This window comes from Neomonachus schauinslandi, unplaced genomic scaffold (genome assembly GCF_002201575.2).
Source record: "Neomonachus schauinslandi unplaced genomic scaffold, ASM220157v2 HiC_scaffold_297, whole genome shotgun sequence".
Lineage (NCBI taxonomy): Eukaryota > Metazoa > Chordata > Mammalia > Carnivora > Phocidae > Neomonachus > Neomonachus schauinslandi.
The window spans coordinates 121-14,559 of NW_025408997.1; the positions used below are offsets into that span (position 1 = coordinate 121).

The 14,439-nt window shown below is 54.5% G+C and overlaps 1 protein-coding gene across 1 annotated transcript; it reads right to left on the bottom strand.

The window, feature by feature from the left end:
• Positions 1–267: 267 nt before the first annotated feature.
• Positions 268–9,940, bottom strand: LOC110571945 (sorting nexin-8; the record flags this gene model as incomplete). The annotated part of the gene is made up of 8 exons (XM_044912184.1): positions 9,907–9,940; positions 9,619–9,809; positions 7,246–7,363; positions 6,858–6,979; positions 4,904–4,984; positions 3,794–3,954; positions 3,100–3,232; positions 268–336 (listed from the first exon to the last, which is right to left on the bottom strand). Coding segments are annotated over exons 1-8 (909 nt in total), but the record flags the coding sequence as incomplete, so codon positions are not given.
• Between the last annotated feature and the right edge of the window lie 4,499 nt (positions 9,941–14,439).

Sequence of the window (14,439 nt, forward strand, 5' to 3'; positions counted from 1 at the left end):
TCATGTATACATGCGTGCACACACACACCCGCCATTCTCAGACCAAGGGAAGCCAGAGGCCTGTCTGCACACATGCTGGGGCCACAGCCCAGAGCACCTGCAGAACCCGCCAAGGGGAAATAACTCTGGCAAGACTGTCTACGGCCCATCTTCCCTCCACAGCCCTGGCTTTGCAGCTCTTCGTCCACTCCTCTGGAGTCACACCCCTGAAAGATCATGGATCCTTCTCAAAAGCTCTGTCCTTGGCCAAGGAGCAGCCAGACTCACTTTATAGGACTGGAGCAAATCCAAGAAGAGGTTCAATTTCTCCACCACGTCATTCTCTTCCTGTTTGCCCTAGAAAACAAGGGTGGGTGACCAACACCGAGCACCACAGGACCCACAGACCCGGCCAGGGCCCCCCATACGCAGGCCTGAGCTGGCTCTTCCCCCCACAGCCACCAGCCAGCTCTGCAGAAGAGCCCCCTTCCCACACGAAGGCCCCCCAACGTAAGGCAGGGAAGCCACAGAACCCAGCAGCTGGATGAAAACATCCTCAGTTCCTAAGGTCATCTGCCCACTCGTGCTTGCTGTTCCACAGCACTGGGCCTCCCAGTGTGCCAAAGCCACAGTACAGTTGGGGCTAGGCTGGCTTCCTGGGAGCCCTCCATTCTAACACTGTGCTCACAGCCACATGTCCTGAGGGCTCTAGCACAGCTCATGTCCCTCAGCCACCAACACTTGCCGAGCACCTTGCCCAGGTGTTCGCTGAACACTTCCTAGGCATTCACCAAGCACCTCTCAGGTGTTTGGTGAGCACCTCACCTCTCCCAGGTGCAGTGTGGGCTCCTCAGAGAAAAGAGCCCTTTTCACAACCTCTAGAGCTCCAGCTATGGCTCAGCATGAAAAGTTCACCTCGGAAACCACACAGCGGACTGTGTAGAGGGTGCAGCCAGAAGGCAGAAGATGGGAAGAAACGAGGAGGATGAGTCTGACCGGGTTACAAGCACTGGCCTGGGAGCCAGGGCTCCTGCCCAGGTTCTGCCACCAACTCAGGGGACCCGGGACTCAGGCCTGCCCAGCTCAGAGGTTCCAGGCCACTCATTCCCACACCCACAGCCAAGACTCGAGCCAATAAGGTCACAGGAAAATAACAGGCATGTTCCAGGTTTTCTAAACCCGGAGGGAAAACACCAGAGGTCCACAGGTGCCCTGCTCCCGCCTGACTGGGCAGAGGGGCACAGGAGGACGGAGGTTCCTCGGTCTAGCAGCAGGTCACGTCACTGACTAGGTCCCAGTTCTCGTTCAATGCCACACAAGACCCCAAACCACCATCCTGTCAGCATGGAAAAAACAGCCCCCTCTGAGTCTCTGTTGTCCCGCTGGGATATAGTGACCTGGGGCCCCTAACAGGTATGGGGAGAATAAAACCAGGGTGTGTGGAAACAGAGGTAGGAAAACCAGCCCCTGGGTGTCTTTCCTCGTGCAGTGAGAGTGAACAGAACCCCAGCTGTACTGGATGAAAGTCCTGACGGTCGTTTGATCCAGTTTCACATTAAAACTATATTAATTTCACTTCAATGTGAAAACCACGAGGAATAGTCAGGAAGTGGTACTTCCTCAGACATCACATTTCAAAGCAGCATCCGCCAGCTATCAGAGAATCTCAGAGCTTGGGGTTCAGCTTCAAACTATGAACTTGCACCACATCAGAAGCCTGAACCCTCTCTCCCTCTTCAAAGGCAGAAACACAGCATCCAAATCTCAGTCGGAAAACACAGGAGACGACAGAGTCAGGAGTTTCCGTTCTGCGGGACGCCTGGCGATTCACGGTGCACCCCACGTGCCCTCCCACCCCTGCCATGAGGCTATCTGTTGAACTGGGAGCTGTGTGGGCCCAGGGCCTAGGTCCTTGCAACCAGGACAGCTTCAATTTCAGGTTTTAAAATGAGCTTTGAGAAAAGTCCAACAGGTTCCATGAAAAGTGTCCGAATGACCTCATCCAGCCCTTGCTTCTCATGGACACGAAACAGGCCCAGGAAGCAACATACCCCGAGCACAGGCCCAGCACAAGACACTAGCCGAATGCAGAGCAGGCTGCCTCTCTCTGCAGCCGCACCTGCAACAGCACAGTGCCAGTCCTCCCCGCGGTGGACACGTGGGCACCTGGCAGGCCTGGAGAGGGACTGGGCCCAGCGCCAGTTCTGAGAAATGCCAACAACACCCTACGCTCAGTTTCTAATGGGAACACACAGGCACCGGGACCACAGAGGAAGAAAACCCAGGACTTTCCGTACCAGCCAACGAGATCAAATCTCCTTTTTGGAACTTAGAGACGTCCTGGGCCTCTGAGGGCCCCACCTTGAGCCTGAAAATCCCCCAGCTCCACGGTCGGAGAGTCCACCACCATCGCTGTGTTCTCCAGCCGCCTACTAAGGAGCTTCGAGCGTCAGACAGGCAGCAAGTCCCTTCACAGGTACACCATTTTAATTTATTTACTACCAGCCTACAGACCATTTCCCCAAGAACCAGGCCACAAACGCTCACCCTCAAAGTCACGCAGGGGTTTTATAGCATAAAAGCACCCAGATGAGCCTCTCCGTCTGCCATTAAACTGTGGACCTTCAAATAGATCCCCAAGGACCACAAGGCCCCTGCGTGTGCAGCAGAAGCATTTCTGGAGGCTAACTGGGTCTCTGCGGGGAATGGAGATGGGGCTCTCTCAAGGCTCCGGAGCTTGCTTACTGTCCTGATAAGTTATCGAGGAACCAAGTACTTGCTGACTAGGATAGCAAAGTGGGAACTACCTGGTCCACCCAGAAGCATCCGGGGAAGTCCGAGATTACATTTTCAACGACAGATTACAGCTTCTCATCTCAGCAAAGTGAACCTTCAAAGGACCAGCACCCAGTCTCTTTGTTATGGGCAACCATCTTCAGAGCGTCAGGGGCTCACAAGGAGCCACTCGGAACAGATGGGGACATGTAGTTCCAACCGAGACCAGCACCCACTCACTCCAGACACAGGACTCCAAAGTCCACATACAAAGATGTCCCCGCTTCCGTTCCCCAGGGACAGGTGCTCTTCAGAGCGGGCACCGAGCACAACAACATCACTCACCTGCTGGGCAGCTTTGTCAGCAAGCAGTGCAAATTCAACGGACAGGCCTCTCAGCGCCTGTTTAAGGGACCCCCACGTGCTGCTGTTCAGAGAGGCCCAGGAAGGGAGCGGGGTCGTGTCAGACCCCAAAGCACTAAGGGAAAAAGAAACAGAGGAGACAAGACACTCAAGGCCTGGGAGGTGAGCTGGCCGTCCAGCATGACATGTCGTCCCAGGGCAACCTCTGCCACGCGAAGAGCGGTCCCTGGGGACATCTGAGCATCTGTCAGAAAGGCGGGACCTCAGCCCCCGCCCCAGGCCTTCTGAGCCAGTTCTGGTCAACAAGCCCCCCAGGGATGGGTGTGCACACGTTGGCTCGCGAGGCAGAGTTCTTGAAACTGAGGAGGAGGGTGCAGTCCTGGCTGACCGTCCACTGCCCCTCCACCCAGAGGAGTGTGAACAGTTCGGGCCGTCCTTTTCCAGTCTAGTCCTGACAGCAGGGAAAACGACGTGTGACCGACTGGCACACATTCGTGTGTTTAGGGATCCACCCTTCCCTGCCTAAATTCCCCCAGTTGTCTTCCTCTAAATTCCATAACCCATTTCCCCAGCCCTCTCCTTCGCCCTCTAACAGTGAAACTGGTCAGAACGGGCATCGCTGTAGTAAAACGCCATCTGCCACCAAGTCTGCAGACCCCCCCGGCGGGGCACCTGCCTCAGCTCCTTCCCAAATACGAGAAGGTCAGCAGCATTGTCGACGGCCCTCGATGCAATCCGCTCAGCCCGGTCGCGAAGCCTGTGGAAGCTGTTGCAGATGTTCCGAATGAGCTCCCGGCTGACGGCTAACTGAGTCTGGATGTCGGCCGGGAGGAAGTCCTGGCAGGGAGGACAGCAACGCCATGCATTACTGGCCGTGAAGGGCCTTCTGGAGACGACGCCCATCAGGACGGGGAAGAGGCCCAGCGACAGAGCAGCGTGTGGGCCCAGACGCCAGGCCACGTGGGGCCTCACGGGGCCTCCCTTCTTGTCCAAAAAAGAAACAGAAACCAACATCATGCATATACCACAAACACTAAGCTGAGTGGCCCCAGGAGATGGCGATTCTAGCGTCCACTGAAAGCGGATCCAACTGGAGGTCCTGCCAGAACACACACTCTGATAATAACCGTCACGCTCAAAGTGACTCTCCGCATGAGGGCAAGGCCTCCGGGAGGCCGCATTTCTCCCCCAAGAGTCACTTTTTACCAGCTTTACTATTAACTACCCAGTAACATGAACTATTCTTTAACATGAACATTAACTACATAACGCTTAGAAGACAGGAAGCTTAGGGAATGGAGTGGGCACGTGGGCAGGAGTCCGTATTTCCGTATGGAGCAGTTTAAGAAGGAAAAGGAAAAAGCTACCCAGTAGCCACCTTAGTCCTCTTTAGAGAAAGAACAGATGTGCTAAATTTTACAATAAACCAATGCAACACTCCCGTCCCCTCTGAAATCCGAGAGGCTAGTGACCCAGCGGGAGTCCACCTGAATCACAAAAAAGCCTCGGGGATGTGGCAGGAGAGCTGGCCGGCTTCTGTGGCCAGACCATGTTCAGCCCCCTACGGGTGGGCTACTCGGTGGTCTGGGACCTTGGCAGCCTCTCGGGGCCCGTCTCCCCATCTGTGAAGTTGGCAGGACACCGGCTGTGTGTCCGAGCAGGTGAAAGCAGGTGAAATGAGGAAACCATGCGGCGGGCCTCAGCATCATCCCCAGCACGCGGTCAGGCATGGGGTCAGGCGGTCACTGCCTGGACCGGAGGGGGCGCGTCACGATGAGCAAAGTACCTTGGCCCGAGGAGCCAGCTTACAGTTCATGAATTCATCTCCAACACACTGAGCTGATTCCTTTAACTTGTTCTGCACGTCCTGCAAAAGGAAACAGAACAGCCAGCTCTACCAAGCTGCAGAACAGTCTGTATGAGACCAAGGAGGTCAGCAGGAGGCAGGACGCAGGCCTTCCTCAAGAGGAACGTGCTCCCATAGGAGGGCTGTCACACAGGCATCCCAGAATATCTCGTCACTGTGTCTCCCCGGACTTCTTCCCATTGACCTTAACCTTTAGGGTGGCTTTCCACAGCCAAGAAAGCCTGACTTAACAACAGCAGCACCACAAAACCTCCAGCTCCAGAGGGCAGCTCTCTCTCCAGAAACACAGGAACTCCGTCCACAGAGCAGAGAGGACCTCCATGCCACAGACGTCACCTGGTAGGTCCCACCACGTGGGCCACAGAGACGAGCTGAGGTCTCCTCCTTCCTTCAGACAGACCCACAGGACCCAGGCCCATAGAGCCCCAGGAGGGCCAGTGGGCAACACACAGGCCTCCTTGGCAAAGCCATGTCCAAGACCGGGACCCACAAAGAGCCACAGGAAATACAGGCAGAGAGTCTAACCTGCAGCTCTTCATGAGTCAAGGAATTCTAGAATTTCAGAGATGCTTGAGGATCATCTGTCCTAATTTTCTCATTTTACCAGAGGAAACAGAGTCAGGGAGGCCCCAGGGACAACACCCTGTCTGTGTGAGGGCAAAGGGTCAGAGGAGCCTCACACTCCAGGACGGGGACACCACCCAGCTCTGTGCCCAGTGTGTGCAGCTCCCAGGCCCCCTCGCATTCCTCCCTGGCAGTAAAGATCCCTGCGCTGAAGGAACCTGTCCGCCCAGGGTTCAAAGGCCCACACTCCCAGCTCAAGGGCAGACGGTCACAGCAAGCGTTCACGGAGTGCGTGCTTCACGTCCCGTAAGAGGGGCGTCTGAGCTAGCAGCAGGAAAGCCTTCTCCAGGAGGCACCAGGCCCCTCGGCCTCACAGGGTGTCTCTGCCTCGGCGGCTCCGCGATCTGCGTCCTGCGGTGGGAGAGGGTGGGACTGAGCCCCCCCAGGTCCCTGCTCAAGAAGGGCTTCCCTCGGACAGAAGACGACCCATCTGATTCCACGGGTAAAGCGGCCTTATTGGAGCCCCTGCCCCCACCCCTCTCCCTAGGCGAGCAGGCTGCCCTTGGGACAAGGCAGGGACATCCTCCCCAACTGGGAACAAGGGCTTTGCCTCGCTCCCCGAGGCTAACACACACTGCACAACAGCTGACAGACACGGCCGCTTGGTTTCTAACAGAAATTAAGGTCCACGTGGACACGGTGGGTCTATCCTGCAGCTCTGTGAGAAAGACTCCGCTCAGTCTTCCAATGGCACATCATCAAAGTGGCCTCATTTGCTTTCTTGGAAACACCCATTGCAATCTGGGGTCTCCAGCACTTCCGTAACCCTCCCAAGCAAAGCCTTCAGGGCGACGGCGCTCAGAACCTCCAGCTAGACACACCGAATCCTGCCAAGCCAAAGCCAAGGATGCCTCTTGACATCACAGCCCCATTATCTGGGAAGGAAGTAAATCTCACTTGGGGCAGTCATGTGGGCAGGAGACTCCGTCAGGGCACCCAAGCCGAGGAGAGCAAGACAACAAGCAAATTTAAGAATGCCAGGCAGCGGGGCGCCTGGGTGGTTCAGTTGGTTAAGCGGCTGCCTTCGGCTCAGGTCATGATCCCTGGGTCCTGGGATCGAGCCCCCCACGTCCGGCTCCCTGCTCAGCAGAGAGCCTGCTTCTCCCTCTCTCTCTGCCTTCCTCTCTGCCTGCTCGTGCTTTCTTTCTCTGTGTCAAATAAATAAATAAAATCTTTAAAAAAAAAAAAAAAAGAATGCCAGGCAGTGTAGGGAACCTCAGGCCCCACCTGCGACAGTGAAGTAACTCACAGGGCCACTGAAGGACAGGAACAGCCGGAGGGCCACGTCCTCGGAGAACGGGGGGTGCCGGGCCACCAGGTTAATGAAGCGCCTCAGCGCCCTCCGCCGGGCCTCGATGAACTCCCGGTCAGCTGCGGGCAGAGAGCATGGGGACGGCAAATAGGCTGGGCAGCACCCCCACCCCAGCCCCCCGCAAACACGCTCGGGTGCAGAAATCTGCCAGGAAAAGCATGGGTCCCTTTTGTTTGAACCAACAGTGATCCACCTCTTGCGGAACCCCGACAGGCAAGATGGGCACTGCTCACTGTGAAGGCGCAGGTTGGGTTGCACTCCCCCCACCCCCGGCCCACCTGGCCTTCCTGGGCACATCCCTTGCCAGCCAGCCCCCCAGCTTTACCTCCCAGCACTCTCTTGGGCGGCAGGGCCGGCACCATGCGGTAGGGGAACTTCTGCAGCAGCATGTCGTGGAGAACCACGAAGTCATTGTACCGTCTGTACACAGAGGACTTGAAGCGCTGCAAGAGAACGGAGGGCCCTGTGCTCAGACGCCAGAAACCCCCCCTGCCCCCCACCCCCGCCACCAACCGGAGCCCGCAGGAGCGGTGCAGCTCGGTGCCTCACCCTGCCGCCCAGGCTCTACCGAGGACAAGCCCCGTCCTCCCCAGCGGCACGCACCCGGCTTCCCACCGCTGCGCGGCGCGAGCGTCCCGCCCCACCGCCCGTTGCTCGGCTCTCCTGAGGAGACCGGACTTCTGGCAGGAGGCCCCGCCTGCACAGCTGGGCCCACCCCCCATTAAAGGCAGCTGGTGCGAGTGATGCCCTCTTCACTGCGTCCCACGGGCGCCCTCCCGAACACGGTCACGCAGCGTCAGCGCAACAAGCACGAAGGCCTCCTGGGAGAGTGCCGACCGTCGTGGCAGACCAGACACCGCCCAGAAGGCTGGACAAATGGACGTCAGACGCCTGTCCCGGACAGACCCGCGGGCTCCGTGGGCACCAGCCCCCACGCGCAGAGGAACCCGACCTGGCTCCATGTCCAAGCTCACACGACGTGCGCGTATGAGCATCAATCCCGGAAATCACACACACTGTACTGCTTGTAAATAACGCTGCTCAGGGACAGCAGCCAATCTGACCCCGACGACTGGACGCCCTGGGGAAGCAGAGCTGTGCACACAGCACAGGAGGGCTGCTGCCAGGGGCTCGGGGCAGAGGGACGAACAGGTGGGACGCAGGGGACCTTCAGGGCCGGGAACACTGTGGGACAAGTGGCGGTGGATACCGGCTGTCACCGTCCAGACCCAAAGAATGCGCGCCCACCCAGAGGGACCCTCGCACCGACCGTGGTCTCTGGTGACAACATGTCCACGTGGGATCACCGATCGTGACAAATGCCCCGTGTGGGGGATACTGATCATGGGGCAGCCTGTCCAGGGGGATATGGGAAATCTCGGTTCCTTCCACTCAATTCTGCCGTGAACCTCAAACTGCCCCCCAAAATATAACGTCCATAAAAAAACCCGTAAGCTCTACGAGAACCACGACGTCAGGCAGCCGCTCTGCTGGGGACGGCACACGTCGTGCCACGTCTGTATCCACCGCGGCCTCTGGTGAGCGGGGTGCTGCTGGGGCTGGAGCAGCGCATCCCAGGAGGGGGCCCGGGCAGAGGGGGGACAAGAGACTTCCTGAAGAAACGGGGCACCTGGACGACACGGGAAGGGCCAGCCGCCAGCGCTCGTACAGGGGAGAGCAGCCCCCGATGCTCGGAGCCACCACACCCTGGACCGCATCCTGGGCCGCGAGGCCGGAAGGAGACACGCCCGCGCCGGCTCCAGCCGGCGGAGGAAGGGGCTGGGCCCCCCGACCCGCCCTCGCCCGGGGAGCAGCACCCACAAGCGCACTAGAACAAAGCTGACTCGCCGACTTCGGTCTCTGCAGCTTGAGAACACCTTGAAACAAAAATCCTGTGACTGCCGATTCCCACAGCACATGCACACAGCCATTCGGTTCGGAAAACGAGCTTCCTCCCTGGGATGACAGAGACTCTTCCAACCGAAGCCCCACAGCAGCAGGACTCTGTCGCGCCCATGGGGCCCTGCTTCGCCTGTCCTTGTGCGGCCCCCACTGACACAGCGGGACTCCACAGGCCCAAGGATGCTGTCGGCTCATCGATGACTTAATCCTAGGTTTCCAAATAAAAACTACCCCCAGGATCCATTCTAACAGCACCAGGATATAGAAACAGAACGGAGGAAGGGACGGAAGATTAGCACTGCAGATGCCACCCCGCCTCCGCACAGACGCACAGCCAGGTGCCCAGCGCCTCCTCGACTCTGGTATCGGGGGGCCCCTGACAGCGCGGGCAGCGTCCTTAGTGGGGATGAGATGGACACACACCAATCCTGCCCTCCAAACGGGACCCGAAGCCCATACTCTACCCTCAGGGATTTCCCACCACTGCAAAACCACATCAGGCTGGCCCGCTCCCGCGGCTTGTGCCCTGCAGACTGGATGAGCTCCTCCGAGCAGCATCCCAGCATAGGGACGGGGGGGAGGGCAGGCTGAGCTAGCTGGGGGTGTGACTGAGCCAGAACAAGATGCGGGGACACCCAGGCTATGGAAACATCTGTTGGGTGGCTTGGCTCTCGGCGTCCAGTTTTGGATCTTCCCTTTAAGCCCAGCACACGGATTCTCTCTGCGGCCCTTCTCCCCCTCAGGCCACCCCCGCCCCGCCTCGTCTCCCAGCAGGCACACACCGTTTACCCCTCACCTGGCTGGAAACCTCGTATTCCACATGCTTCAGGAAGAGGCCCTTCTTCTCGGGAATGAGCTCCACCTGCACGGTGTCCCTGGCCAGCAGCTCCTGCAGGGTGTATGACAGCAGCAGCGGGTTCCCCTGCGGCATCTGCATTCGACTGGGGTGTGGGTCCCTCCGCTCGCTGACCTGGGGCGTGGGCAAGTCTGGAGAAGGGAAGGCGAATGGCCAATAAAAACAGCTGCTCAGAAAGTGGAGGCTGCCATCAGCCAGCCCTCCCTCCACCGTGTGCTCACTCAGCACCGGACTGTGGCCACGTCAACCCCCGTTCATTCATGCCGCGGAGCTGGCGCTCAGGGGCACCTCCTTCTGCTCCTAACAATCACCACGCCATGATGTGTCCACCCGCCTATGAATCAGCAAATACACCCACAGATCCAGGACCAGTCGGATCTAGTTTTCAACTTGGGCAGAAAAAAAGTCAACTATTTACAAGTTTCATGGAAAAGAGCCCTCCTTTTCTCTAGAGTCCAGAAGAAGGTTAGAACTAAAGAAAGAGCCATATAATTTCTCTGTCCCACTGTTTTTACAGTGAACACACATTACTCCGTGTGCCAAAACATTCCAATTCCATGTACGTAAAAAACCTACATGCTTGCTTAGAGCTAGGACTCCCAATCACACAAGTCCGTTGTGTAAAAATCACACAAGATTTTTAAATAAAATCTTTAAAAAAATAAAAATAAAAAAAATAAAAAGTCTGTTTGGTTTTTAGTACAGAAAGTTCTAAAGAAAGAAAGTTCTTTTTGGTTAAAAAACATAGTAAAGTTAAGGTACCCCACAGAGGGGGAGGGGGTCTTACTCTAACCAACACTGCTTATAAATAACCACAACAAAATGTAGATTTCTTTCCTCTTTTTTCCAAATTTTCTACAATGTGGTTGTATCATTTTTCATGATTTATTTTTTTTTTTAAGATTTTATTTATTTATTTGACAGAGAGAGAGAGACAGTGAGAGAGGGAACACAAGCAGGTGGAATGGGAGAGGGAGAAGCAGACTTCCTGCTGAACAGCGAGCCCAATGTGGGGCTCGATCCCAGGACCCTGGGATCATGACCTGAGCCGAAGGCAGACGCTTAAAGACTGAGCCACCCAGGCGCCCCCATGATTTACTTCTTAAAACAACACTTCAAAATAAGATTGTGCTTTATATTCTAAACAGAATTAATGACGAGATTATTTTCATCTGTGAAATTACTCAGCATTTTAGAATTTAAATGTAGTTGCCTTTAATTGACCTTAAAGCTTAAGACAGAAAATAAAGCAAGGCCTTAATGCTTACTTGGGAACCCCACGGGCCTCATAAAAATTCCACACAAAAACTCAGTACTGCGTGCTCTAAAGCAGTAAGCTCCCAAGCGAGGGCACATACCCTAGGGTGAAAACCATCCACAGGGTGCAGGAAGAAAACAGAAGCAAATCTAGTTGTATTTTCATCTCTCGTTTTACACTTTACATTCCTGTGACATCATTACATACATAATACAGTAGTACAGCGCATGCATGTAACTCACTAAAACTTGTACCGTGTAGATGCAGATGCACACGCGTGTATGGTGTACGTGAGTGTGGTGTGTGTGCATATGCGAGTATGTGTGCACGAGTGAGTGTATATGTGTGCGCAGAAGGGAGCGTGTGCACGTGTGTGTATGTGTACGTGGGTATGTGTGTGTGCATGAGTGTGACTATACATGTACACAGGGAGTATGTACATGTGCACATGTGTGTAGGAGTATACATGTATATGGGGTGTGTACATGTGTAAGTGTAAATGTGCAAGTGTGTGTATAAGCATGTATGTGTGTATATCATGGGTCTGTACATGTATGAGTGTGTGTACATGTGTGTATGTGAGTATGTGTGCATATATTAAGAGTCCCCAATATCTTTTTTTTTTTTTTATTTGACAGAGAGACACAGCGAGAGAGGGAACACAAGCAGGGGGAGTGGGAGAGGGAGAAGCAGGCTTCCCGCTGAGCAGAGAGCCCGACGTGGGGCTCGATCCCAGGAACCTGGGATCATGACCTGAGCCGAAGGCAGACGCTTAACGACTGAGCCACCCAGGCGCCCCAAGAGTCCCCAATATCTTAATGGCCAAAATGTGGAGACCACAGCTCCAGAAGGTTCTCCCATCCTAATAACCCAGCCCCTTTCTGTGTAAAAATATTTTGATGGCCTTAAACTGTGTTTACCCAGTCTCTTTAGGGACCACATGTACTCTCAGTCAACGAGCCAACAAGTGTTTCTCAAGCACCCACTTGAGTACAGCCACGAACAACACAGGGTCACTGAGCTCATTAACAAACACTAAGCACACGGCTACGGACGGTCCCCAATGCTGGGCACAATCCGTGAGGATCCAAACTCCAGGGCGAATGGGAATCCCACTGTGACGTAACTTTATGAGCACCGTGATAATGAGAGAGGGGGCCCAGACGCAGCGCCTGAGCACCAACACCGAGGGATGCATCCCAGCTGCTGGGGGCCTGGCATGCAGAAGGGCCTTAAGGAAAGCTTGCCAAATGACTATCTGCTGCTATTTACTGCATTTTCAGGAGTGAAAAGTAGCATGTCTGGGAAAACAAGGTCTTGTGTAACTAGAGCACAGAATATGTGGAATGACAGGAAAAAGTGAAGCAAAAAGGTAACGGGAAGACTATTTTTATCAGAGAAAAGATATGCAAATACATGTATCTGAGAAGGAACTTATATCTGGAATACATAAAGAACTCTTAGAACACAGTAGAAATAAAAACAGACAACCCAATTTAAAAATGGGCAAAGGATTTGCATAGACATTCCTCCAAAGATATACCAGTGGCCAGAAAGCACATAAAAAGATGCTCAACATCACTGACCATCATGGAAATGCAAAGCACAGCTAGAGTAAGATACCACCCACTGTGACAGCTCTAATTTAAAAAAAAGAAAAGGACTAGTTAACATTGGCCAGGACGCGGAAAAGCCTCACACGTGCTGGCAGAGGCTGGCCTCAAGAACAGCCTGGCACGTCCTCACAACATGAGGCAGAGCCCCTCCGTGAGCCCACAGTTCCACTCCTAGAAGTACACCTGAGACGTGAACATGGATGTCCACACAGAGACCTGTAGACAAACGTCCATGGCAGCACTGTTCATAGGAGCCAGAGAGCAGAAAAACCCAAGCACCCACCAACTGTCAGGGAATCAATAAAAGCGGCTTATCCGTACAATGGATTATTAGTGGCCGTACAAAGATTCATGCTGTAAGATAGATGAACCTTGAAAACATGACGGTAAGTGAAAGAAGCCAGGCACAAGGACCACACATGGGATGAATCCGTGCAAACGTACAGAAACAATGCAGATGGGTGCCTGCCTAGGCCTGGGGGTGGCGGGCAGTGACAGGAGAACTGGAAAGTGAGGACTGGAAACTAAGGGGTTTCTTTGGCGGGTGATAAAATGCTCAAGGCAAGGGATGCACCACCCCGTGAACATGCCAACACTCCTATGTTGTGCACTTTGCATGACTGCAGTGTATGGAACACAAATGAGAACTATGAATGCCTTACATAAAAGGCGAGGGCGCCTGGGTGGCTCAGTCGTTAAGCGTCTGCCTTCGGCTCAGGTCATGATCCCAGGGTCCTGGGATCGAGCCCCACATCGGGCTCCCTGCTCAGCGGGAAGCCTGCGTCTCCCTCTCCCACTCCCCCTGCTTGTGCTCTCTCTCTCGCTGTGTCTTTCTCTGTCAAATAAATAAATAAAATTAAAAAAAAAAAAAAAAGAGGGCGCCTGGGTGGCTCAGTTGTTAAGCGTCTGCGTTCGGCTCAGGTCATGATCCCAGGGTCCTGGGATCGAGTCCCACGTCGGGCTCCCTGCTCAGCAGGAAGGCTGCTTCTCCCTCTCCCACTCCCCCTGCTTGTGTTCCTGCTCTCGCTATCTTTCTCTCTCTGTCAAATAAATAAATAAATAAAATCTTTAAAATAAATAAATAAATAAATAAATAAATAAAAGGTAGGCGACACGGGTAAGTGGCAGAGTAAGAACCTCCAAAATCCTCCCTTCAACAGAAGCAAAAATGGTCAGAACCCACTTTTTCAGAACACTGGAAATTGAAGATGTGTGGCAAGCCAGGGTATATTTATTGATGCGATAATTAGTTAAAATGAGGCCATACTGGGGGCACCCAGGTGGCTCAGTCAGCTAAGCATCTGCCTTTGGCTAGGTAATGATCCCAGAGTCCCAGGCTCAAGTCCCATGTCAGGCTCCCTGCTCAGAGGGTAACCTGCTTCTCCCTCTCCCTCTGCCTCTCCCCCTGCTCTTGCTCGCACTCTCTCCCTCAAATAAATTAAAATCTTTTATTAAAAAAAAAAAAAATCAGGCCATACTGGAGTAGGCAGGCCCTCAATCCAGTATGACTGGAGTCCTCATAAGAAGAGAGGGGACCACATGAGGACCCCAAGACACCCGACACCGGGGTGGGTACGCGACCGCAGAGGCAGAGACTGAAGCCACGCAGCCACAAGCCAAGGAATGCAGAGGGTGGCCCGCCACAGCCAGACTCTAGAAGCGGCAGGAAGGGACTCTCCACTATGGGGTTCGGAAGGAAAGCAGCCTTGCCCACACCTGGATCTCAGACTTCCGACCTCCAGGGCTGTGAGACATTACTGCTGTTCCAAGCTACCCAATTTGTGGTGCTTTGTCATGGCAGCCACATGACACCCACACAAGTAACTTTACAGAATTCATTCAGAGAGGTCGTTAAATAAAGTCAACAATGAGAAGCAGCAACACCTT